The sequence below is a fragment of the Dasypus novemcinctus genome, chromosome 18, assembly GCF_030445035.2.
Source record: "Dasypus novemcinctus isolate mDasNov1 chromosome 18, mDasNov1.1.hap2, whole genome shotgun sequence".
NCBI lineage: Eukaryota > Metazoa > Chordata > Mammalia > Cingulata > Dasypodidae > Dasypus > Dasypus novemcinctus.
In genome coordinates this window covers 65,454,718-65,480,839 of record NC_080690.1, presented here as the reverse complement: position 1 = coordinate 65,480,839, position 26,122 = coordinate 65,454,718, and the positions used below count along the sequence as shown (strand labels likewise).

The window sequence follows — 26,122 nt, the reverse complement described above, 5'->3', positions numbered from 1 at the left end:
TGAGTTTAAGTTAAACACCCATATGAATTTATTAAATCCAGACTGTGTTAAAGGGCGGCGGTCTGGGAGGAGGGGGCAGGCAGGGGACGAGGAGCAAGATGATGGATGGTCGCGGGTGTCCCAGAGGGCGCCCCGACCCTCCCCTGCCTGGCTCACCCCCACCCCGGCAGCGCCGCGTCAGCTTCACCATGATTCTCGATGGTGCTGGGCTGGCGGGGAGAGGTGGCTAGAAACACAGAGGAACAGACAGACAGACGGCGCCTCCACGAACCACGTGCCCCGGCTGGCCCAGTCCCCTGACACCCAGTGCTGGGCCCTGGCCTGAGGAAGGCCTCCTGCCGCCCCGGCCTGATCTGTCCAGGGAAAGGGCGACAGGGAGGGGAGGTGGGGGGTGTCGCCCGGAGCCGGAGCAGACGAGGAGGACGAGGAGCAGCTAATCCTTTTTCTTGTCCTCTGCTGGCTTTGGAGGGGCTTCTTGGGGCTCGTCTGCACAGCTGGCCCCCTGGGTGGGCTTGGCAGGCAGGGGCGTGGGGGCCTCTGCCCCGGTGGCGGCGGCGCTGGCGGCGGCGGCGGCAGGTGCAGGTGTCAGGGCCCCTGCTGCTGTCGGGGCCTCGGCCACGGGGGCAGGTGCCGTGGGGTCTTCTCCGCTCATGCCAAACTCATTCACCCGTGTGGGGTCGACGCGGTAGATCCACCGTTGATAGAGGTAAATGAAGAAAACCACATCTGGAGGTGGGGGGGGCAGGATGAAGGACAGGGACGGCCCCCCTCAGGCTGCGGCAGAGCCAACAGGGCATCTGCTGGGCCTGGCCCCCACCGCGCACCTGCCGGCCCCTCCCTCCCACCAGGGCCCCGAGGCCTGCCTGTGTCCCCACTGGTGGTGGCTCCTGCCCTCCTGCCGGGGGCTCCCCAGCCCGCCCGCCTGCCCACCCGCCTGGCCTCACCGTCCCGCAAGCAGCCGATGCGGTACATGACAGGCATCTTGATGACAAAGGCAAACAGGTCGTCAATGAAGGTGTTCAGGGCCTTGTAGGTGAGCATGCGCCAGGGCAGGTGGGCCACGGACTTGAGCTTGTAGTTGATGAAGAGCTGGGGCGTCATTGTGATGAAACCTGCGGTGGAGGCGGGGACACGTGAGCCACGGCACCTGCGGCTGAGGGCTTGGTCCTCTCGGACCTCATTCCCACCAGCTACGCTGGCCCTCGCCCTGTCACCCACCGCCCACCCAAGGGCCTCTGCGCTTGCCGCACCAGCAGTCCCAGCTCCTCGCAGAGCTCCCTCCTTGGCATCTCTCAGGCCTGTGTCACCATCTTCTCAGAGGAGTCTCAGACCCCCTAATGTGCACCCTCCCCTTTGTGCCCTCACAGCACCCATCACGGCCTGGCTGCTTACTCTCCTGCTTGTTTACTCTCTGGGGTCCCCCCGGGAAGGAAAGCATCCCTCAGGACAGCACCTGAGACGAACTGCCCCTCCCCCTCCAGGAAGCCCTCCACAGCCCCGGGCTGGGCCACCCAATCTGGGTCCTCCCTGCCCGGGAACGGGTCTGTCTCTGTCACAGGGGCGGGCAGGGCTGGGCCCCTTGGTCCCTGCCACGTCATCAGGCACTGCCGGCCCAGGCCTGCCTCTACGAAGAGGCACCGAGTGCGGCGAGGGCTGCTCACCGAAGGTCAGCAGGAAGCCGTAGAGCATGCTGAGCACCCAGGAGTACCAGCCCTTGTGCTCCAGGTACAGGAGGCTGTAGACAGCGTAACAGCCCAGCAGAGGGAAGAGGATCCAAGACAGGTACCGGAACGCCATCTGTGGGGCCGCAGGGTGGGCTGGGACGCACTCCTTGGGCCGCGTGCTGGCACCCCTGCTCCCCACCCTCGCCCGCCCCCACCTGGTGGAGCAGGCCCGCCCAGGGGAATTTCCAGGTGGCCCTGGGAACTCTGGATTCGGGCAGGAAGTGCATATGGCGGGCGTGGACCACAGGAGGGTGTGGCACCGACCATAGGTGTGGGCACCGGCCCCTTGGGAGCGTGGGGGTGGCTGGAGACAGCCCCCATCAGGGCTCACTGGGGGGGCACTCACGTCGTCATACACTTTGGTCGAGGACTCGACGTATGTGGACTTGTCTTTGAAGGTTGGGCGGGGGAAGACTCCGGCCACCTTGTGCTCCCGGTCCAGCTGCACAGGAGGAAGGCCACGGTCGGCAGCCACACCGGCTCCCACTCCCCACTCCAGTGCCGGCCCCTGCCCTTCCCCACTGTTCCCAGTTCCCCTGCCCCACGTGACCCAAAAAATCCCCTGATGCGAAAATCCCCTCGGTCCTGGGAGTGTGGCAGGCACTGGGAAACCCCCAGGGGCCAGCTCCAGGTCTAGGCTGGGCCAGCCGACACCCCCCACCCGCCCACAGCCCAGCTTACCCGGACATCCATGACCTTGGTGATCTTCCAGAGGTCGATGAGGACCCCGATGAAGATGCTGACCTGGACCACAAAATTGGTCTCGTTGTCCAGGATGTACAGGAGGACCACGAGGGACTGGAAGACGCCGAAGAAGACCGAGCGCACGGACAGGCCCTCCAGGGACTGCCGGCTGTTCCAGAACTGGATATCTGTGGGGGGGGGGGGCGGAGTCAGGGGGTGAGGAGCCCCCAAGGGCCCTCCTGCAGCTCACTCAGGGCTCCCCCAAGGCTGCGCAGCCTCTTCGGAGCCCAGGGCAGGACTGGGTCTTCCACAGGGAGGACCCCATTCAACGGGTCCCTTCATGGACAGCGGTGGTGGAGGCGCTTGTCGCCATGCACTGGGCACCCGCTGCCTACCAGGGGCTGAGGGCAGGCAGGGCGGGATGGCAGGCAGGGCTGCGCGGCAGCAGACCTGGCCTGCGCACAGTGAGGCCATCCCGCCTCCCCTGGGCGGGAAGGCCACCCCCAAACCACGAAGGAAGTGGCGCAGGTGACAGGTGCCCTCGGGGCGGCCACAGGCCGGGGCTTGGGTGTCCAGTGGGGCTCCCTTCAGTGCTACTCCAGGACCCCACCTGTGGACCCAGGCCGGCAACACCCCTCACCAGGCCTTAGTTTCCCCGCCTGCCCAATGGGGAAAGCAGAGCCACAGCTACTGTCTCTACCCCAGCTGGGCCGGGTGTTTCACCATTTGTTGCAGGAGTAACTCCTGGTGGCAGTCCCAAGAGCTGGCCACAGCCACGAGGCCTGACAGGCCGGCGGGCCCGTGGCCACGGCAGGGCAGGGCCCGAGCTCTGGGGCGCAGCATGTGAAGCGGGCCCTCCACGCCGGCTCTGGCACTCTCAGTGGCTACAACTCCTGTCTGTCAGACCAGCGCCTCCCTGGGGAGCTCTGAAGGGGGCACCTACAGAACGCCCCCAATCCCAACCGGCAAGAATGGGACTGGGGTTGCAGTTCTGGTGGGGTGGATGGATGGACACAAGTTCCTCGGAGCGGGAGGCAGCACAACTTGCACTCCAGCCCCGTCTCCTCACCATGGGACCTTAGACAAGAGACCTGCACCTCCCGGGGCCTTCATTTCTCATCTGGAACAAAGTGGACCTAGCCAAGTCCACCTCCTGGCACCAATGGGAGGGTCTGGCACGTGCCCAGTGCATGCTCGGCATGCGCCAGGTGCTGCCAGCTCAGGCTGTATCCTAGAGGGGGCGCTCGCTAAGTCATGAGGGTGCTGCGGCAATGGCGGGGGCACTCTTCCTACTGCCACTTCCTGAGGCAGCATAGCAGCTGGGCCCCCTTCGTGCTGGGATACTCTCGGGCAGGAAATGGCCCACAGGCCCACAGCTTCTAGGTGGGCGCTCCGGAGTGGCCGCCTGAACCCCAGGCCCGCCTGGCCCCTTCGGAGCTGTGCCTGTGCCAGAGTGCCCCTCTCTGGGCGTGGCTAGCAGGCTTCTTGGGGGGCTCAGACACGCCTAACACAGGAACTGGCCACTGGTACTGGTGACCTTTGGAGCCGAGGGGCTTTCTGGGGCCAGGGCCTTCGCCTTCCCGCTCGAGGCGCTCCCCCCCGAGGGGCGTCCCTGCCAGGCGGCCTGCCAGGCAGGGCAGCGGGAGCAGCTCTGGGGCTTCCCTGCTCCTGCCCAGGAGTTCCCCAGCACCACTTCCTGGTGGTGCGCCCTAGGCCCTGCCTCTCCCTCCTGTGGGTGGGAGTTTCTGGGGTGGGAGTCTGGGGCCTCGGCCCCTCCCCAGCTCACGAGGCCTCTAGAGGCAGGGGGAGGATGTATAGGGTGAGAGGGAAGGAGCGGGGGGAGGTCCTACCCTCCCGCCAGGTGCTCTTGGTTCCCTGCCCCCCCATGGCATCCTGCAGGCCCCGGGAACCCGCCCCTACCGTTTTTGAAGGCCAGGAACTCAAAGACGCTGTGGACGATGGACACGAGGATGGTGAGCGCCAACAGGTAGGGGTTGGTCTCCAGAAGAGCCACCTGGTGGGCGAGGGTAGAGGAGCATCCTGTCAGCACCTGCCCATCTGCCCCTGCCCAGGGGCTGATGAGGCAGCACCTTCATCGGCTGGCCCCAGGGAAGGACCTGCTGGCACTGCCCACAGACCTGAGCTCAGGGCTGCCCAGAGAGGGGGAGTGCCAGCAGGAGGCAAGCCGTCAGAGGAAGAAGGGGGACAGAGGGGTGGTGGACAGAGAGGCATGCAGAGACAGAGGAGACAGAGACAATGTGGAGACGGAAGTGGGGTCGATGCGGACTCAGAGGCGGGGGGAGATGGAGAGGAACGATGCGGAGACGGGGGTGGGGGGAGACGGAGAGAGATGATGCGGAGACAGAGGTGGGGGAGAAGAAACAGAGAAGGGACAATGGGCAGCAGTCAGAAGGGAACAAGGAACAGAAACCCAGCCCCAAAGACAATGTCACAGACACAGGCAGAGAGAGGCAGAGACCAGAAGATGTCTGAAGACACTCCAAGAGTGAGCAGGAACATCAAGGCAGAGGCCAAAGTCAGGAAGGCGGTGCAGGGCAGGAGTGGGAGGGGCAGGGCCTGACCCGGAGGGACTGGGCACGCAGACAGAAAAGCCGCGGCGAGGAGAACAGAAGCCTCGGAGAAAGGAGCCCAGAGTAAGCCGCGGTGGAGGGCTGAGTGCCCCTTTCCTGTGTGCTTGGCAGGGCAAGGAAGGCCGTGAAACCGTGGGCAGCCCGGGAAGGGGCTGTGGCGCCGCGGCCTCCGGCCCTGCCAGAGCAGCGCTCACCTTCACCGAGTCCTGCTCCTCATCCGACTGCTCGTACAGCTCATCACCCAGGAAGTTCCAGGGTGACTTGGTGCTCTGGGCGGCATAGAGCTGCCAGCGCCACAGGGAGAGCGGGCAGAAGGAGACGCGCAGCGGCAGGCTGGCCAGGCTCTCGTTGATGGGGTAGTAGTCCTTCTGCAGGTTCCAGTAGTCGTTGAAGTAGATGATGGGGTAGTAGTCACCGCTCACGGCGTCGAACTTCACATCTGCAGGCACGGAGGGACAGGGCGCTGCTGAGCCTAGGTGCGAGGCTCCGCAGGCCCCCGAGAACAAAAGCGGCACATTCGGACATCTACAGAGACCTGGCGGCCACCCCTGGCCGGGCTGGAGGACGAGGGACCATTCTTGGGCCCGTATGTGAGGAGCTGAAGGGTCCCTGAGCTCAGTGGAGGGCGCAGATAGAAAGCGCCGGGCAAGCCCAACTGGAAGGGGCTCAGCTCCAGCCCAGGGCTGCCCTGTGGGAAGGGGGCGCAGGGTTCCCACGTATCCAGGCTGTATAAAGGAAGCCAGAAACCAGGGTTATTAAGTGATATTGCCCGTCTCAAAAGTTGTCCACTGGGAGTGGGTGTAGGTCTGTGGTTGGGTGCCTGCCTCCCATGTACGAGGTCCTGGATTCAATCCCTGGTACCTCCTAAAAAAAAAAATTAGAACAATTTCATTTTGGTGGAGTCCACTGGGAGTGTGGCGTGCTCAGTGGAAGAGCACCTGCTTTGCATATATGAGGTCGCAGGTTCAATCCCTGCTACCTCCCTAAAGAAAAAAAAGTCCAACACACACTGTTTGAGAACAGCTTGTGGGCTGAATGACACGTGTCTGCAGACTAGCCCTGGCCCACGGGAGTCAGTACTGGGACGCCACAGGGTGTGGGAGGGAAGAGACGTTGAGAGTCTTGGTGGGGTCAGGGCAGGGGGACCTGGCAGGGGTCCCAGTCAGATGTCTCAGGGGGACGGAGACAGGCGGAGACAAGGAAACGGGCTGTCAGAAGGCCAAGGAGGCCGGGGGCTCACAGGCCCCGAGCATGCTCTGGGGCCTCCAGGGGGTCCGTGGAGCTGGAGGCTTACACTGGTCCAGGGGAGGGGGTACGCTGCCCTTCACCCACGGCGTGTGGTCGTCCACGATGTTGATGGTGATGTTGGGGTGCCAGTGGGAGATCACCTCCACGGGCCCGTAGTCCTCGGCCCTCTGCAGGGAGACGGGGCAGGGGCCTCAGGGGCCTGCGGAGATGCCAGGCGGGCGCTGACCTCTGCCGGCTCCCCCAAGGGCTCACGGAACCGCCGCCACAACAAAGACGGCAAGCGCCACAGCGACAGCGCGCCCACGTGACGCCCCACGCCGAGGCCTGGGCAGACGCCCCCTCCCTGGACGCTCCCGGCCGCCCAAGAGGCTCACCCCAACCGCAGAGGAGAGCAAGGCCCAGCACGTGCCCGGCAGCCAGCCCCACCTCGTGCGGCTCCGACGCAGAAAGCTCCTGCTGGGGTGCAAGCCCCGCGCAGCCCACCCAGGCCCGCCTCTGGGGGAGGAAAGCTTGCGTGCCCACCCCAGGTCAGCACCCCGGCCCCCTCAGCACCCCCGCTACTGAAGCAACAGTAATTCTCGCTCCTGCTAGAGCCTTGGGACCACGCGCCTGCTCTGTGCCCCAGCTGCTGCTGCTTCGCTCAGAATCCTCCCTGCTCCCTGGGGATCTCTGACTTCTACACCTGGTTCCCAGACGAGAAGACCGAGGCCAGGGAAGAAGGCTGCTTGCCCAGCCCACACCAGCTCAGCAGTGGAACCCGAGGAGGCGCCCCCCAGCCACCAGCCCTGCACATGTCTACCTTGATCATTTCCGGGTCGGCCTCCGTCTCTCCTGTCAACAGGTTCTTGGTTTTCTGAAACCGCCTGCGCTTGTATTTGTTGATCACTGTCAGGAGTGGGAGGAGAGGAAGGGGCAGGCCTGCTGGCATGGGCGGCATCCGCACACCAGGCCTCAGTTCACCCCAGCTGCTCTCTGTCTCCTGCTTTCCCTCTTCTACTCAGGTGATAGTAACACCAACTGAAGGTCCGACTTCCCTTCCCCGATCTGATCTGCCCGTGTTCCCCCATATTTCCATCGGCTCCACCATCCACCAAACCAACCCTGGCAGAGAAATCTGCTATGTCCAGCCTGTCAGCCCAATCCGTGGAGGCTCCCTCCACCACGGCCTCTCCCGTGGATGACCGCAACAGCTGCCCCACAGGCTGCCCAGGCACTCCTGCCCCTACGACCTCATCCACAGGCTGCCTGTCGATCACAGCGTCTGCTTCAGAACCCCAGGCAGTTCCCTCTGCCCAGAGGAACACCTACACAGTGCGGCCCCCCAACTTTCCACCCCCCACACCACCTTTTCCAGCTCACTCCTCTCACTTCCTCAGATCTGCCAACCTTGGGCCTTTAGGTGTGCTGCCCATCTCCCTGGAATGCTCCCCCCACACTCTCCAGGGTGGCTCTTTCTCCTCCTTCAAATGCCTGATTAAATGGCCCTTCTGCTGCGGGGTGCCTCTCACCACCCTACTGAAGGTTGCCAGTCATCTCCTCTCTTCATGACGCGCGCCACTACCCCAGATTCCCTGGTCCACTGGTTTGCTTGTTTGCCATCTGTCTCCTCAAGCAGATAGCGAGCCCCCTGGGGAAAGGCCCAGGCCCATCTTAGACACTGACGTATCCCCAGTGACAACAAGAGACTAAATGAACCTAAGCATGTGGACTGCGGACAGTTCCAGAAGAGGCAGAGAGCCACTAATGTGACAAGTGCTTCAGGGCTGTGAATCCCCAGCCAAGAGTCAACCCCACTTCCTCTTGCAGAGGCCGGGCCTGGGTCAACCCCTGGGCCAGGCTGGCCACCAGCTCCCCATCGCCCTGCCCTGAAACTTGGCGAGACACCCAAGGAAGGGGGCCTGCGCTTGCTTACACTATGATCTCGCCACCCCCACTGTGGCCTGCAGACCAGCTCTCCCTTAAGTGGAGATCAAACTCAGCCCGCCTTTCCTGGGACTTCTTTTCTATTTATTTATTTTTTATTTTATTTTCTCCCCTTCCCTTCCCTGCCCCCTGCCCTTCTGTTTTTGCTGTCTGTATCCATTCACTGTGTGATCTTCTGTATCTAGTTCTCTTTTTGGTCTTCTCATTTTTTCTCCTCTACGATTCACCAGGACTCGATCCTGAGGACCTCTGATGTGGAGAGAGGTTCCCTGTTAGCTGCACCACCTCAGTTCCTGTTTTCTGCTGCGCTTTACCTTGACTCTCCCCTTCAACTCTCTTTTGTTGCATCGTCATCTTGCTGTATGACTCGCTTGTGTGGGCACTGGCTCGTCGCACGGGAACTCTCGCTGTGCAGGCACTGGCTCGCCCCGCAGGCACTTTCTCTTCTTTTTCACCAGGAGGCCCCAGGGATTGAACCCAGGTCTTCCCATACAGTAGGCAGAAGCCCTATCACTTGAGCCACATCCGCTTCCCTCCTGGGACTTCTTCAACCTGCCCTCGACAGTCAGGGAGAGATGGAGAAGTGGGAAGGGAGGTTGAGGGGCCCTGGGCTCAGATCTGGCTCTGTCTCCTACGAACTGAGGGACACCAGGTAAGTGACAGCACTTTCCTGAGCCTCAGTCCCTCCTCTGGAGGGTGGGGATAAAAATTCTACTCCTTCTCGGTGGAACTGCCCTGAAGTGGCTCTCTTCTACACAGAACTTGGCCGGGCAGAGCACATACCACACTCACTCAAACCAGTGGGCCGAGATCCCACCCACTGAGAGGCAGGCTTGGGGGCTGCTGGACTCTAGGTACAAGCTCACTTTCTTTTCTTTTCTTAAAAGATTTATTTATTTATTTCTCTCCCCTTCCCCCCACCCCGACTGTCTGTTCTCTGTGTCTATTTGCTGCGTGTTCTTCTTTGCGACTTCTGTTCTTGTCAGCAGCACAGGAATCTGTTTTTGTTGCGTCATCTTGTTGTGTCACTTCTCCGTGTGTGTGGCACCATTCCTGGGCAGGCTGCACTTTCTTTCGTGCTGGGCAGCTCTCCTTACGGGGTGCGTTCCTTGCACGTGGAGCTCCCCGACACGGGGACACCGCCGCGTGGCATGGCACTCCTTGCACGCATCAGCACCGCGCACGGGCCAGCTCTACACGGGTCAAGGAGGCCCGGGGTTTGAACCGCAGACCTCCCATGTGGTAGACGGACGCCCTAATCACTGGGCCAAGTCCGCCGCCGCAAGTTATTTCTGTCTAAGATTAAAATCAAAGGATAGACTTCTTCCTTTGGGATTAGTCTAAGATGGATCTGGTGGTGCTTTGCTTGTTCTGTTTTGTTTCTTTTTGATGTGCTTAATAAATCTAAGTTATTTCCCTCTATGCAACTTCTTGGTCCGCGTTTTTCAAAAGCAGCACCAGAGGTAAGGAAGCCTCTGTCAAATAACTGCGGCAGAGGCTGGGGACACTCCCAGTGGGCTCCATGGAGCCTTCCGCACACCAGCTGGGTAGGGCTGCAGGTTCCTGGAGTCTGACAAGGCATTGTCATGTGGATTACATGATTAGCTCAAAGTCAGTCAGTTTACAAGTTCACTTCCAAAACCACTTCTGGGAATCACCTCTGGGTTTCCAGGAGAACGGCTTTGGCCCCGGGCCTGCTGCTCTCATCAACACTAATAGCACCCCTTCTTTTCTAGCATCACCAGCTCATTAGAGACCTGTCCCCAAGTCTGTGGACAGCGAGGAGGACCCAGGGTGGGCCTCCTGGAGAATACATTCCAGGGGGACAGGCTGTGCTGCCACTCCACTCCTGAGAGGGGCTACCCAGGGAAGGGAGGAGCAGCTGGTAGAGGGGCCCCAGAGGGCAGCGCTGGGCTGGTGGAGGGGGAGGGCCAGGGGTGAAGGCTTTGGCTCAGGCCCTCAACTTTCTGGGATTATCATATAAGAAGGATCTGGCTCCCTTGGGGAGGAAAAAGTCAAAGCCTCGAGAGCCGCACCGTCGGGCATGGTTGCACTGGAGCCACGTGGTCCAAATTGAGATGTGCCAGGAGTTTAGGTAAAGCACATGGTGGGTTTCAAAGACTCAATGCAGGGGGGGAAAAAAGTAAAATATCTAATAATTTTTATTATGATTACAGGTTGAAATGGTAATACGTTGAACTCAACAAAACCTAGTATGAAAATTAATTTATTTCCTTGTATTCTTTTTTAATGCGTGTTTTAGTCAGTCAAAGGGCTGATGCAAAATACCAGAAATCTGCTGGCCATTATAAAGGGTATTTATTTGGGGTACAGATACCAGGCCATAAAGCATAAGTTACTTCCCTCACCAAAGTCTATTTGGAGCAAGATGGCTGCCAACGTCTGCAAGGGCTCAGGCTTCCTGGGTTCCTCTGGGCTCAGCTCCTCTGTTTCCTCCACAAGGTCAGTGATTGATTATGAGACTCCCTAGGCTTTGCCTCTGAACGGCTCTGTCTCTTTCCCCAGGGCTCCAGCTTAAGACTTCAGCATCAAACTCCAACATCAAAACTCCAACCTTCAACTCTGTCCTTTGCCATGCCTTTTATCTATGAGTCCCCACCCACCAAAGGGTGGGGACTCAACGCCCTAATAAGGTGGCCCAATCAAAGCCCCAATCAACTCAATCACACCCAGGTACAGACCAGATTACAAACATAATCCAATATTTATTTTTGGAATTTATAACTATATCAAACTGCTACAACATGACTACTGGAAAATTCAAAGTTGTTCCTTTGACTCACATTACATTGCTACAGGATGACACTGTTGCTAGAGCATGGAGTCCTGGAAAGCGGAGGGAAGGATGTTGGGGCAAAAGGGAGCTTTTCCAATCCCACACGCCTGTTCTTCACCTTGGGGTCAGCAGGTGGCCAAGCTGGAGCCCCTCCTAGTATCCATGGCAAGAGATCCCTGCTTTGCAGCCAGGGAAGGGGGCCTGGATGATCCCAGTGGGCTCTTCAGGTCCATGGGCTCCAGATTCTCTTCATGGAGGCCACACCCACCTTTGCTGCATTGACCTTGACCACAACCCCACCACCCTGTGACAGGAGCCACACTCACCAAAGGCAAAGCCACAGCAAACACGGATGTTGATCCAGAGTGAACGAGAGGACCATCCACTCAACACACTCAGCACATTGACCAACCCAATAAATGCCACAGCAGGCACACATTCGCCGGGACAGTCCGGCCGATCCCACCCCTAGGCCACCACTCCCTGGAAAGCACCTCCGCACACCTGGGGACCCAGAGCCAGCCAGGCAGGATCCGCCTACGGGCACAATCGCCCTAACATACTCACCTAGGACAGGGCTTAGGTTGACCTGCTTAGGTTGACTTTCCAAACACAACCTACCGTCACCAACTTTTTGTTTCATCCAGTGCAGACGATAACAAAACAAGTCATCAGCCTCTAGGATATACTGACACCCAAAGCTGCAGGAAGGACCTGACGCTCAAGAGGAGGATTCCGTGCCACACGCCACAGCCAGACCTTAACCAAATCCACAGGATTTGTTTGGAATAATCTGAGTATACAAAATCCCTATTTGGGGAATGGGGGGCTTTCTAGGGGAGCCATTTCCCAGGCCTGCGGAAAAGCAGGTAAGGAGAGTGATTAGGATGCCCTGGTCTCCAGGCAAAAGACACTAAAAGCCAAGCTCGCAAAAAGAAGACAATCGTTAACCTCAGGAAAAACAAACAATTGAGTGAGAAGAGAAAAAGAACTAAACTCACTTTGTGGTTTGGATGTGAATACCATTCATGTACTCAATTTAAACACTGCTTCTTAATTTAAATTTGACTTCTGTATTGGGATTTCCTCTTCCAGAGTAGGAAGTCAGTAAGTAATGTCTAAAACTGAAAGCCCAAGCAGCGGCAGCACAGCCTCACTCCTCAGAGCTGTAGACACTGAGTAAGGAAACAGCTAAGGGAGTCTGGAAGTGGCTGTTTTATGGGGATTAGGAACTGGGGGTGGAAAGAGGTAGACGAGAGACTGCTGGGTTTCATTTTTTTTAAATTATTTAAATTTAAGCCATATACATGTAATAAAAATATAAAAGATTTATCAAGCTGCCCTGGGCACCTTTCCATACGATGCTATGTCAGAAGCCACCCACAAGCCCTGACGCAGGGCTCCGGCCAGTGCCAGGGCTGCCTGCAGCCCACCGGGATTCTCAGCCCCTTACACAGCCCTCACCACCCTGCTCAGAGGGTGTGTGCCCCAGGGCCCGACGATCCCGGCATGGCCACAGAGACACCTTCAAAAGGCCACCGGGGAGCCAACCCCAGGCCACAAAACACAGGGGCTCATGGGCACCCCGGGGGGACACATGCCGAGGGAGGGTGCGGTCACATGGGCCGGATTCACCCAGACGCGGTTACAGAGCCCACAGCCCCCTCTCGGAGGTCCCCTCAATCCGTCCCCCCAATCCTCAGGTCTTTTGCAAATGGCTTTTGAGCGTCTACTTTGATCAGGCCCTGAACCGGGCACAAGCTGGCCCTGCCCAGCCCCTTTTCTGCGCTGTCTCCTCCCCTTCTGAAGGTCCTCTTCACCTTTCTTGCCAAGCCCCTTCTAGGGTCTCAAGCTGCGCCCCTGGTGCACCACCCAGTGGGTGCGCACATGGCGGCCACAGAGTGCACGACAGGCAGGTGAGCGTGAGCCCGTCCGCCAGCCCCAGCATCCGCAGCACAGGTGGGGGGTACTTACTCCGGGACATGTGGACGGTGGCGAGCCGGCGGTACAGGGCCTTCTGCCGGGGGTCTGGGTGGAAGCCACTCTTGGTGAAGTAGACGTGGATGTAGATGGAGCCGTTCTGCTGGACACTCTGCAAGAGACCAGCGGGCAGGTAGGTGCTGTTCTCACTCCCACCTGATATAGAAAAAGCAACTGAAGCTCCCGGGGGACAGTGCCTTGCCCGAGGGCACAAAAGGTGGCGAAGAGCAGATCTGCGCCCTCTCTGGCTCCCCCACCACACCGTGTGCTCCTCACTTGCCTGCCTCCGAAGTCCACTCCTACCCGCTCCCAGTCTGGGAGGCGGGTTAGGCCCAAGCCCTTGGGACAGCTCTCCCCACTCGGCTTGCCAGCCCCTCAGCGCTTGCCAGCCCCTCAGTGTTCCTTGGATCTCAGGGTGGGGGCCTGGGCTCAAAGGCTCTGCCAGAGTCACCTCTCAGCACAGCTATTCCACCTGCCACCAAAAGATGGTGCTCATGCCCTGCCTCCAGCCACCCAAACGGACCAAGACCAAGACCAAGACAGAGCGGACAGGACCCACCCAGAGGGAGCTGAGGAAGGCCTGCTGGGAAGAAAGGAGTGGGGGGCAGCTGCCCTGGGCCCAGCTCGTTCACTCACTCAACAAGCCAGGCAGTGCTAGGGACACAGCAGTGACTGAGACGGCCCTGGACCCGCCCTGGGGGACTCCCAGCCCAGTGGGGGAGACAGAGCCATCCCCAGACAGGGCAGACAAGAGTGGGCGGGCTGCATGGGGAGCCCAGAAGGGGCACCTGACCCAGCCTGGAAGCTGGGCAGGTGAAAGAGGATTTCAGTAACAGAGAACACAACAGCTCTGAGGAGGCTGAGGGCTGGGGTGGGAGGAAGGTGGAACCTAGAGGAGTGACACTGGGGAGATGAGCCAGGGCCTTTAAGGAGCTCAGAAAGAAAGTTCAGCCAGGATCCTCTTTCTGACCCCTCCATAGCCTGTATTCTGGGGTGAGCACCCTCCCCAATCTGGGCCCAGGGTCCCTGTCAGTGAAGGGAAGACAGTCCCTTTTGGAGCAGGGAGGGGGATCAGCAGGAGAGAACCTTCCATGGGCTTCAGAAAGACCCCTCTGGCTGCCAGGCAAGGAGAAGGCCTGGGCGTAGCATTTAGGGTGGAAAGGGGTCTCTGTTCCAAGCCACTTCTCTGATGGGACTGAGGTCCCAAAGGGGAGCAGATGCCCTTCAGGGAACTCGGCAAGAAGGCGGCAGGTCAGAGCTGGAGGTTGGCCCTCGGCGCTCCTGGGGCCGTTTACATGCTCTGACCTCCGCCTGGCATCAGGGACCGCGGGGGACAGAGAAAGCAATGCTCCGGCCTGCGGGACAGGGTGTGGGGCGGTGCGGATGGCCTGGGTGGGTGGCGCTCAACTACAAGCCCCCAAAGGCGGGGGCTGGCCTCCCTCACCGACACAGCGTCCCTAATGCCCAGCGTGGCCCCAGACCCAGCAGCCGCCTCTGGGCTCTGCTGCAGGCCCTCCTGTCCGGGCCTCTCCTGCCTCACCCCGTGCGGCGGCTCGGCTCTGAAGGCAGAGGACAGCGGTCACAGGCCTGCGGCAGGCCCCTTGACGACCTCTTCCTCCCGGCCTTGCCTTGCCTTGCATCTCGGTGGAGGAAGCTCCACCAGAGCAAAGTTGCTCCAGCTCTCTTGCTCAGAGCCACAGGCGGAAACCCGTTTTCCATCACTGCCCACAGGATCACACACACAGAACTAACAGTTCAGCGCTTCACAACGCAATCCTTCTACACACAATGCACTCTGTTTTCTGTTTTGCTTCTTTCATTTTTTACTACTGGTCAGGAGCCACTAAGATTTTACAACCTACCTGCAGGGCGCAGTTGGGGAGGAAGCCCCGGCTGACTCAGCTGAAGGGACAGGCTGGGGAAAGGCACCCGCCCCTGCGGCCCGTGGGCCTGCAGAGTCAGAGCTGCCTTCCAGGAGGGGTCTGGGTGGCCCAGGGACCCCATTCCAGGCCAGTGACAGCCCAGCCCTCTGAGCACTGGCATCTCACCCTGATCTCCCTCTCTCCAGGGGAGAGGGAGCTTCCTGGCCTCTGACTCCTGGACCTCGAGTGCTCGCACCTGTACACTATCCCCCATGTGCACGGCATGGGGCCGGGTGCAGTCACCCACACGGGCTCATGGCAGCCCTCACCCCACCTGTCACCTGAGCCCGCTAAACCCCCCATTTTACAGACGAAGGGACAAAGGCTCGTGTCTGCTGTCATAAAAGACCATGGAAGAGCCAGGATTGGAACCTGGGGCTGCCGCTGGCCAGAGCCACTGTGGGCGCACCTCGCTCACCAGCTGTGTGACCTTGAGTAAGTCACTTAACCTCTCTGTAACTCTGTTTCCTCACCTGTCCAATGGAGATAACCACAGTTCCTAGATCACAGGGTCACCAGAGGAGTCCCCGAGCAGCCAGGCAGGCTCTGCGCATAGTAAGCACTCTGTCAGCACTAACTAAAACTACCTTGAAATGGAGCCAGCTGACCAGCTGGTGACGACTGGCCCCCACAAAGACAATGCCTCATCTTTCTGGGTTACACCCCAGGATTACAGAAACTTGAAGAAAGGTGGGAGGACCCCAGGCCAATGCCAACGCCCACCCACGTCGCCCTCAAGGGGGCGGTGTGGCCTGGAGCCTGGACTCCAGGTTCCCAGGCCCGGGAATGGGCTGGAGGAGAGGCCCCCAGTGCCCCACCTGCGGGATGTCGAGCTCAGCAAAGTGCTCGTAGCAGCCGTCTGCGTTCTCGCCGCTCGTCCAGTCGCCGTACACGAGGTCGTGCTGCTCCCAGAAGAGTGCTGACGTGGCGTTGAAGTCTGTAAAGTGCTCGTGCTCCGAGATGTACACGTGCAGGTTCTGTCGGGAGGGGACGGGGGAGCTCAGGGCTGCGCCTAAGAGCCTCTGAAGGATGACGGGGAAAGAGGTGACGGAGAGCTGTGGCTACGGTCAGTGCCCTAATGTCAACAGGGCTTTGTTTCCTTTCTTTTCTTTTTTTTTTGGGGGGGTGGGGTGAGGTTAAAGGAGAGAAGAATATCAGATGATAGAATAAAGCTTCCCCTTTCTTAAACTTCCACGACCATCCTGGTCTTGAGAAGTCTAGGCACAAAGGGCAACAGAGGCCAGGTCAGCTAGCCAGGCAGAATGTGGAGGAAGAAAGGAGCAACACCTCCTGAATTATCTTCTCCCTTCTCAGCCTCTCATGGCTGTCCCGGGCAGAGTGCTGCAGGCAGACCGATAAAGTAGCGCAGTTGAGAGCTGCAAAGAGCGTTAGGCGTCTACTTAGAAGGGGAGGTGGGAAGCACGGCCTCAGCCCCCCAGCGGCGTCTGTCCAGAGCCTGGCAGGACCCCCGGGAAAGAACAGTAGCACAGAGGCCCCGTGCTGACACACTGCGCAGGGTGCTGGCCAAGCACGAGCCCAGGGCTGCAGAGAAACGCCGACAGTGGAGAAGCCTACTGGACCTGGTCTGAACACTGGCTGTGGAAGCTCCGGAAACCCTGCTCACAACTGCCCCCGCTGTGGCAGCACTCCTCCCCCTCACACCCCGCCGTCACAGCCTCTCCCTTCTTCCCTCCATCCTGCTCCTTTCCCTTCTCCCCCCACTGCATGCCTCCTTTTGCAACTTTTTTAAAGCTTGAACACACTTTTACCAGGGATTAAATCCAGGACCTCATACATGGGAAGCTGGGGCTCCATCACTGAGCTACATCCGCTCCCCAGTGAGAGTTGCATTTTTCATTTTTTTGTTTGTTTTCAGGAGGTCCCAGGGATCAAACCCAAGACCTTATACATGGGAAGCAGGCACTCAACCACTTGAGCTACAGCTGCTCCCTTGAACACATTTTTGAAATAGAATACATAGTTTTAAACAGCTGAATGGACCCTTCAATGTCCCTCTTCCCAAAAGACAGCACCGTCACAAAACTCAGAGACTTTACTTTGTCGTTATGGGTGGCCCAGAGGCCCTCAGCCCCAGCCTGTGTTCACAGGCCCAACAGTTCCAGGAACCTGGTCTAGGCTGACCGCCCGGCCCGCCCGCTGCCATCCCTCGAGGCTGCCTCCCGGCCAGCGGTTACCATTAAAGTGTCTTTGGGGAACAGGTTGCGGCTGGCGACGCGCGGGGCTCCTCCGGGGCCCGCCTGGTCCTGAGGGGCCGGCCCTCGGCGGAACCAGCTGCTGATGGCCCAGATGATGAAGATCCTGAATGGGAAAGTGGGGCAGGTAGTGAGTCCCCAGTCTTTCTGTCCCTCCATGGAGTCCTCCAGGAGCTCCTGGTGGCCACAGGAACAGGGGGGACTTAGACCCTCGAAACCTCAGACCCTAGAACCTAAAAGTCCCAGGCCCCTGGAATCTTAAAGTAGGAGAAGCCTATGAGTATGGAATTCCAGCACTTTCGAGGCACAGAACCTCAGAAAGAGCAACATTTTAAAAAGGCAACATAAAAACCAGGAAAGCAGATGCTGAGCAATAGGCTGGTTCCCATTTTTGGTAAGAGTGTGCCAGGCCATTCAGACCAACCCTCCCACTGGAAACAACTGGAAAAGCTTGATGAGATTACCTGATGTATTAAGATACAGCCATACACCCTATTTATATCTACTTTTGTATTTTGATTAAGAGTATACCTCGCTCTCCAGTCTCATGTGCTCTCTTACATCTAACTTTATCAAGGTGACACAGAAACATCACACATGTACAAAGTCATGTCTGCATAGATGTGTGTTGCGTGTATGTTACATAATATACAGTATGCACGCTTAATACACACATTCTGGATGTATGCGTGTGTATGGCACACATGTACACATACATAAATACATAAATACTCTTAAAAGCACAAGAGAATGAACAAGACTGTAGATTTACCAGGTATAAAATGAAGGGAAAATTGGAACCCAAAGAGGTAAAGGAGCACCAGAACCTTCTTATTATGCCAGAGGATGTAAAAGGTAACCGGAGAGCACCCTACAAAAGCTAAGACCCCAAAGGGTTCCTCATCCAGGGCACAAGGACCCCCAAGGACCAGCCCTCCCCCCGGGCTGCAAATAAGGTATTCTGGGTAGGGAGCTCACGCTGTGAATGTGGTACAAGGAGATCCTGGGTTGAACATGCACCTGGCTGGCGGCAAAAACGGAGGTGGCGCTATGAGTGAGAGTCAGTTAAAACAATGGATACCGGAACCGAAATCAGAGAAGTGTAGAACCACAGAACACTAAAGGATTTGAGTTTTAAAACCTCACACTTTTTATCAAGAGAGCTTCAGAAATATCATACTCAAACTAATGTCAGAGGAAAAGCACAAACAGGAGCAAACTGACAGTATCTTAGGTAAAACCCATCTTTTGGGATCATTTTCTCAGTTCACAGAATTGAATAAACATAACATTACAGAAATTAGAGGTATGGTTGATCTGGAGATATTGTCAGGATTGCGGCTCAACAAAAAAAAAAAAAGGCAAGATGAAGGGAAGTGTTAGAGTATGATTCCATTTTTGTGTAATAAGCTATGTCAAAGAACAAACCTACATAATACATGCATACGTGTATGTATTAAGACATAAACACAGAAGGGTATGTAACGGTACACATCAGACTTTAAAACAGATTCCTTTGGGTTGGGGGAGTAGGGGAAGGAATGGAGGTAAGCAGAACAAACTCAAAACAGAAACATTGTGCAATTAAAACCTGCACACTAAGCTCGCACACACATGAACGGAGTACCACCAATATGGCAATGAAGTTGCCTTCCGGGGGTTTTGGCTTTCCTCCTAACACTTTCTGTTTAGTAGATACCGTAGGTGTGAAGAAGGCAGGTGCTCAACCATTGAGCTACACATGCTCCCCAAAGGGTTGGGTATTGTCTTTCTTTTTTTTTTTTGGAGGAACCAGGGAGTAAACTCAGGATGTCAACTATTGAGCTACACCAGCCCTTCTTCTTACACTTTCCTTATTTGAAAATCTTCCAGGAGCAAACAAAATACCCAAAACAAAACTGTGGCAACAGCTAGTTGTTTCCCAATATCCATCTTCCCCTTCTCCTTCAATAAGAAATCTTAATTTTAGCTGGTTCCTTAGCCATCCAAAATAAAGACTATAATTCTTTAGCCTCTTTTACAGTTTGGAGTGGATATATGTGAAGTTCTGGCTAATGAAATGTTAAAAAAAAAAAAAAAAGTATTAGGTGGGCTTTTGGGAAGTATCCTTAATGAGAAGGAGCATCCCTTCTTGATTTCTTCCTCCCTCCTGCTGCCTGGAATGTCGATGTGTTGGCTGGATCTTCAACAGTCATTTAGGGCCGTGAGGATAAAGGGGCACAACCTAGTGATGGTAGAACAAAAAGCAGGAAGAGAATGGATTGCACAAGATTGCAGGATCCTGGTCTGCTTACATCAGATGGGTACTGAGAGAGAGATACATTTGTATGTGTTCATTTAGGTCTCTCAGACACACACAGCAGTGTAATTAACAGATCATGCAAGTACTTATTAATTATAGGTATGACAAGCAACACAGCAGAGATGTTAAGAGCCCAGCCTCTCAACTCTACTACCTGGATCCGGAGTCCAGCTCTGCTGCTTACTGACTGTGTAACCATGGGCAAGAGTCTTAACCTCTCCAGGCTCTGCTTTCCTCATCTGTTAAAACGGGGATAAGGGGATAAGAGGAATACCTACTCATTGGGCTGTGCATAAATGCATCAATAGATGTAAAGTACCTAGAACACAGCCAGGTGCACATACAGGAAGTGCTTCCGAAGTGCTAGCTACTCGTTTGGTTGTCAAAGGAAAAGGACATACAAAAAACCCAGCAACAGAAAAAATACTGTGAGGGAATTCTAGTGTGCACGGGGTGCCTCCCTGCTAAGGTCCAAACTGTGCCAGTGGGCAGGACGAGGCATGGGGACTTGCCTCTGCCTGCAGAAGCCATGGGGCCCTGGAGGCCTGGGGTGTCTCAGGGGCCACAGCCTGGCCGAGCCAGCTGCTGCCTCCCCAAGAACTCCCTCATGTGCACAGGCAGGGAAGGTCTGGAACCAGCAATCTCTGGGGACCCCTCCACCTCCAAGAGAGGCTCTCATTTTAGTAAATATGCCAAGGGGAAGTCTGGGAGCAGCTCTGCCTCCGGCTTAGTGTGGGGAGGGCAGAGGGGTCCCACCCCTCTGGGTGTCTGGGTCCCCGTGTGTAAAACAAGGGGGACTGGATCCGCTTTTTAAGGTTCTAGATCCCCCTCAGTCCCCTGAAAAACATCTGCATGTACCTGTGTGGCCTCTCAGGGGCTCCTGGACCCTCCTGTCCATCCACACAGCCCGGACCAGGGAGTCCTGCTCTAGAACACTGGGGCTGCCGGGGACAGGACTTTACCTAATGCCTTTCCACTTACTGGGGTAAGCAAATAAAACAGACAGCAATTCTTCCCCCACCCAGAACAGATATTCTACATCTGTGAGGCTCCAAAGTTTAAAAACTATATGAAAAGACATATAATGAAAATTCTCCCTCCCACCTCATCCCTTATCTGCCCAGTTCTCGCCTTGCCCACCCCCCCACCCCAGGTAACCACGATGTGCCCGAGAGCCACGGACACCACTCCCTATCAACAACCCCCCCCCCAAATAGGCTACTCTTGCACAATCTGTTTGCAGCTTCGTGGAGTCCATGGGCCCCCAGAGACAAGCCCTAAGTCCCATGTCAAGAATTCCAGACAAGATGCTCGCTGAGCACCCGCCTGCACCGGTGTTTGGCACAGGCTGCTGTAAGGAAGGAAAAGAGCCCATGTCGTGACTGCATCACATGTCTGTCTATCTTCAGGAGGCTCTCTTAGGCACCAACCTGGAGTGCATTCCAAGCTACGCTGTTCACGAAAAAAACCAAGGTGCAGAGGGTGTGTAAGATACACTCCCTCTTATGTAATAGTGAAGGGAAGGATAAAAATCTTCTCTATTCACAGCTGCTTGAAGCATGAAAAAAAAGGGAGCTGATAGATAAGAAAATTCTAAGTTGCTATTGGACGTGGGGGAGGGGGGCAGAACTGGGACAGGGAGCGACGGGGGAGCCAGGGCTGCTGGAGCTGGAGGTAAACATGTCAGGAAGGACCCCCGAGCTTCTGGGCTGAACAGAGACGCGGGGGTGAGGGGAGGGGGTTCCTTGCAGCTTCTCAGTGTCCTGCATGCTGCTCTGCTCTCCCACAACAAGGCAGGCGGTGACTGGCTGCATCAGAAGATGAGCAGTGACTTGTGGATTGAGGGCTACTTTGCAGTTGTTTCTCTTTCTGTTTCTACCGTTGTTTTGTTTTTTCCATTGGACAGCAAAAGGAGTCTAGTAACAATCACAGCCCACGCTGGCTGAGCCTGTGCCATGTCTTGTGACCCACAGCTGACCCAACGGCTCACGGAATCCTGTCAGGGGCCCCGTGAGCTCGTCAGGATTTGGATCTCTGAGGTGGAAACGGAGGCAGGAGAGGAGCGATCACCTACCCAAGTCACACAGCTCAGCGGGACAGGGACTTCAGAGCAGTCTTGGGTTCCTACATGCCATTTTTGGTGACACCCACTGCCCAATCTGCGTTTGCTGATGCATCTTTTCGACAGGCAGGTGGCCTCGCCCGTGCCTCTGTTCTGAACCACTCTGAGCACTTGCATCTTTACCTAATCCCGCTTACAGCCAATTACACAGGTGTGTACCACCGGGCCTTCCTGGGTCTTTATATGCTTCTGCAGTGTTTATTTCATTTTGTACAACAAGCACATGTAATTTACAAGTTTAGGGGAAAAATCTAATCAGATATTACAGAAGAGATGGATAGCTGTCTCCTCAAAACCACTGCCCCCTTCTTTCTCAAAAGAGAACCCCTGTTTGGCAGTAGGGTGCTCGGTCTCCCAGAATGAAGACTGCCCTTCCCAGCCTCCCCTGCAGCTGGGGATGGCCATGTCAGGACACTCCTGCCATGGGGTGCCTGTTTTGCCCTTCTCTGCCATGCCCTTCCTCATAGCTGACGAGGTGAGGAACTGCCTGCCTAACTGCAGGGCCTGCTCTCTCAACTACTCTGCTAAAATGACTCTCCAAAAAGGAAAGAAAAGAAAGAAAGTGTCCATTTTGCAGATGGACAAAGGCCCAGAGCAGGGAAGGGGACTGTCACCAAGTCTAAGCAGGCAGGCACCAAGCCCGGCCCAGGGACCCACCCCTGCCCTCCAGCCCACCATGCAGGAAGGGCCCAGGAATCCACTCTGCAGGGACGTTCACTTTCTTCCATGCACTTTTCTTATCTGGATGTTTCTAAGGAGCCACACAGAAGCACCGTCTGCTCACCTGAAGAGCACGCCCTTGATGACCTGCCAGGCGTTGGGTGCTGGCTGGGGTGGTGGGTTCTGGGGCTGGGTCTCTGGCGGCGGGTCCCCCCCAATGCTGCCATTGCTGGTCACCTGTGGGCGACAGAGGCCGGGGTAAGGCAGGAGGACACGACGGCAGCACGGGGCAGCGGCAGGCATGGCTGCCTGCAGGCCTGGCTCGGCGGGCACGAGGAAGGGCCTGAGCAGCATCTGGAGAGTGGGTGGAAACAGGCACCTGGGAAGGGTAGCAGGCCTTCTTCAGAGGGGGACGCGCAGCCTGAGCACCTCTTCTGTGTTAGGGTCCAGAGGTGACCAAGACAGCCCGGCCCTCTCCTCCTGTGGTTTACGGTCCAGCAGGGGACAGAAACCCATCTCTGAAAGTGATAGCCCAAGGCAGGCTGGGATGGGGGGCCCAGAGGTGCAGCTGGTCCAGCTTGAGCGAGGGTCAGGGAGGGCTTCCAGGAGGAGGGGGCATTGGTGCTGAGACCTAAAATATTTAAATATAACAAGTTGGCCAGTGCCAGGGGCTGTGAGGGGAGCAGAGCACTCCAGGTAGAGGGAATAACAGGTGCAGAAACGAAGGTGAGAGGCACAGATGAACAGTTCGATTCGAGGAACTGCCCACAGCTCCCTGGGGCTGGTGCCCAGATGAAGGAGGCAACTGCTGGGGACCATGCAGAAGGGGCTTCGGGGCAGCTGCCAGACTCCGCACAGCTCAGGGTCCTTCCTGGGTAAACAGTTCCTCTGAGGCAGGCCCTGCACGGGGCGACCCTGCCCTCAAGAGCTCCTGCTCCAGCAGGTGAGTCTGACAGAGGGACAACCAGGGTCTGAGCCATGCCACTGGGAGCCGCACCTGACCCCACCTGATGCCAGCAGCAGCACTCGCTGCGCCCAGCACACGCCACCCGAGGAGGCCAGGACCGGGGACATCTCCCTTCAGCAGCAAGGAAGCGGAGGTGCAGCAGACCACCTGCCTGGATGGCTCAGGAAGGACAAGGGCAGCAGGACGACAGGGTAGGGGGCAGGCCGGGGGTTCAGACAGAGACTTCCAGAGGGAGAACTGGAACTCAGAACCTCTGAGTCAACCTTCACGTCATCTGAAGTGGGGAAACTCTTCCCACCCCTCTCCATGCCCTCTGACGTCCCGGGCCCCACCTTCCTCCACCCTCCTCTACCTTCCTCCACCTTCTGTCCCCTCATCCCTCAGCCTTTCAGAGCACAGGCCCAGGCAGGGGTTCAGTCGACACCTGCAGAGGGAGAAAAGCAGTGGCGACCCACTGCTCTGCGACCACGTGCTTCTATCTCGTAGGCCACCCAACCACACCCCTCCTGAGGGCTCCCGCAGCCCCCATCCACCCTCTGCCACACCCCACCCACTCATCTTCAGGTCTCCTGTCCATCCATCCCACCACACCACAGACACCCCGGGGAGCAGGGACAGGGGCTTCTGCAGCCAGACTGGACTGCCGTGCTTGAGGCCCGCTGTCAGCAAAGCATGTCCCTTGCCTCCTCCTGTTCTCTTCAGCAGGAAGAGAAGGCTCTTCTCATCATCTCCCAGAGTGCAGGACAGCACCGCAGTAAAGTGGGAGGGTGTCTGGGGCCCACCGGTCTTAGGTTGCTGCGGTCCTGGCCCCTGCTTCCTGGCTGGGGACTTTGGACTTGTCACTTTCCTATAGCCCCTGGCCCAGGCTGTCACCAGGCTGGTACATTTTGGCCATCAAATCTTTCATTTGTGTCCTGGAAAGACTATTCCCCTACCGTGTGCCGGGTGGTGGGATAGTGGTGTCCCCACAGCTCTGGGCCTGCCCTCCCCGAGCTCACAGTCTGATGGGAATCAATCCCCCATCCAAGAGGCAAACAAGATCATTAAAACTGGGAAACGGGGAAACGGACATTGGCCCAGTGGTTAGGGCGTCCGTCTACCATATGGGAGGTCCGCGGTTCAAACCCCGGGCCTCCTTGACCCGTGTGGAGCTGGCCATGCGCAGCGCTGATGCGCGCAAGGAGTGCTGCGCCACGCAAGGGTGTCCCCCGCGTGGGGGAGCCCCACGCGCAAGGAGTGCGCCCGTGAGGAAAGCCGCCCAGCGTGAAAAGAAAGAGCAGCCTGCCCAGGAATGGCGCCGCCCACACTTCCCGTGCCGCTGACGACAACAGAAGCGGACAAAGAAACAAGACGCAGCAAATAGACACCAAGAACAGACAACCAGGGGAGGGGGGGAAATTAAATAAATAAATAAATCTTTAAAAACAAAAAACAAAAAACTGGGAAACGGAAAAGGTGCCCCGAAAGCAACCAGGACGGGGAAGTGATGGGCTGGGGGGTCAGGGAAGCCTCCCCAAAGGCATTCAGGTGAGACCCACAGGCCGGGACAGAGACATCTGTGTGAAAGCCAAGGAAGAAGGAAGGAGTGTGGGCAGGGGCCAGGCGGGGGCAAATCAGGGATTCAGCAGCGCTGAGCCGTGACGTCACCTGTCCTGGCTGGCCCACGCTGTGGGTGCGAGGGCAGGCCAGGGCTGAGCCTGCATCTGGCTGACTCCCAGGTCCATTCTTTACCCATCATGGTGAATGGTCTGGCTGGGAACCCTCCCAAGGAAATGCAATTTAACACTGCAGTGAGATGCCATCTCACACGCACTAGAATGGCCATAATAAAAAAATGAAAGAAAATAATAAGTGTTGGAGAGAACACAGGAAAACGGAACCCTTATACGACTACCAGTGGGAACATTAAACGTGACAGTTCCTTTGCATGCTAGGCAAGCACCTACCACACAAACCAGCAATGCTACTCCTAGGTATCTATAAAAGAGAAATGAAAACACCCATCCACACAAAAGCTTGTATACAAATGTTCAGAGCAGGATTTCTCATAATGACCCTAAATAGAAACAACCCCAATGTCCTTCAGCGAATGAATGACTGAATGAATGAATGAACACACTGATGTACCCACGCAACAGGCTACTACTCAGCAATGAAAAGGACAACCACAGACCCACGTAATGACAGGGATGAGCCTAAAACCATTAGGCCAGACACAAAAGACTGCATGCTGTGCAATTCTATTTGTGCACAATTTTTAGAAAAGGCAAAACTAGAGACAGAAAGCAGACAGTGGTGGCTCAGGCAGGGCAAAAGAAAGTGGACTGACTGCAAAGGGAACAAGGCAACTTTGTGAGGTGATGAAAGTGTTCAAAAATGGGATTGCGGGGATGGTTAAAACTACACAGCCTCATAAGTGCACTAAAAATCACTGACTCTACACTTACCACATGTGAAAGATTTCTAAATTATACCTCGACAAGGGGGCAACTCTGTCATGGCTCCCAAGACCCTGCAGGACCTGGCCCCTGCCACCTCTCCGCCCTCACTGCTCTGCTCCAGCCATGCTGGCCTCCTTGCTGTGCCTTCATCATACCAAGCACCTTCCACCTCAGGGCCTTTGCACATGCCATTCCCTTTACTTGGTACACTCTTTCTCCACATGTATGCATGGCTCCCTCCCTCATCCCCTTCAGGTTTCTGTTCCAATGCCTCCTCAGGGAGACTTTCCCAAACCACCCTGTTTAAATGGCAAGCCTACCATCCCCTCCCCAGTTTTATTTTTCTCCATGGCACTTAGCACCACCTGACCCACTATATATTTTCCTTATTTACCTTGTTCACTGGCAGTCCGTGTCCTTCGCCCTCCACCTCCACCCTCAAAAACTTGAGCCGCAAGAAGGCAGGGCCTTTCTTTTATTCCCAGCTGACCCTAGCAGTAGCACAGGGCCTAGCATGTAGTGGAGGCACCAAACCCACTAATAGCTGA

At 56.9% G+C, this 26,122-nt stretch overlaps 1 protein-coding gene across 1 annotated transcript in view; it reads right to left on the bottom strand.

Annotated features, from left to right (window-relative positions):
* Nucleotides 1-26,122, bottom strand: part of CLPTM1 (CLPTM1 regulator of GABA type A receptor forward trafficking) — a 28,499-nt gene continuing 2,377 nt past the window's right edge. Inside the window, exons 2-14 of the mRNA XM_058280409.2 lie at nucleotides 22,291-22,403; nucleotides 17,065-17,188; nucleotides 15,688-15,846; nucleotides 12,942-13,059; nucleotides 7,047-7,132; nucleotides 6,294-6,414; nucleotides 5,194-5,438; nucleotides 4,329-4,422; nucleotides 2,406-2,596; nucleotides 2,071-2,166; nucleotides 1,662-1,797; nucleotides 945-1,112; nucleotides 1-726 (exon numbers count right to left, since the gene is read on the bottom strand). Coding sequence (XP_058136392.1) covers nucleotides 434-726; nucleotides 945-1,112; nucleotides 1,662-1,797; nucleotides 2,071-2,166; nucleotides 2,406-2,596; nucleotides 4,329-4,422; nucleotides 5,194-5,438; nucleotides 6,294-6,414; nucleotides 7,047-7,132; nucleotides 12,942-13,059; nucleotides 15,688-15,846; nucleotides 17,065-17,188; nucleotides 22,291-22,403 — 1,944 coding nt within the window. The 3' untranslated portion in view covers nucleotides 1-433. The remainder of the gene's footprint in view (nucleotides 727-944; nucleotides 1,113-1,661; nucleotides 1,798-2,070; nucleotides 2,167-2,405; nucleotides 2,597-4,328; nucleotides 4,423-5,193; nucleotides 5,439-6,293; nucleotides 6,415-7,046; nucleotides 7,133-12,941; nucleotides 13,060-15,687; nucleotides 15,847-17,064; nucleotides 17,189-22,290; nucleotides 22,404-26,122) is intronic.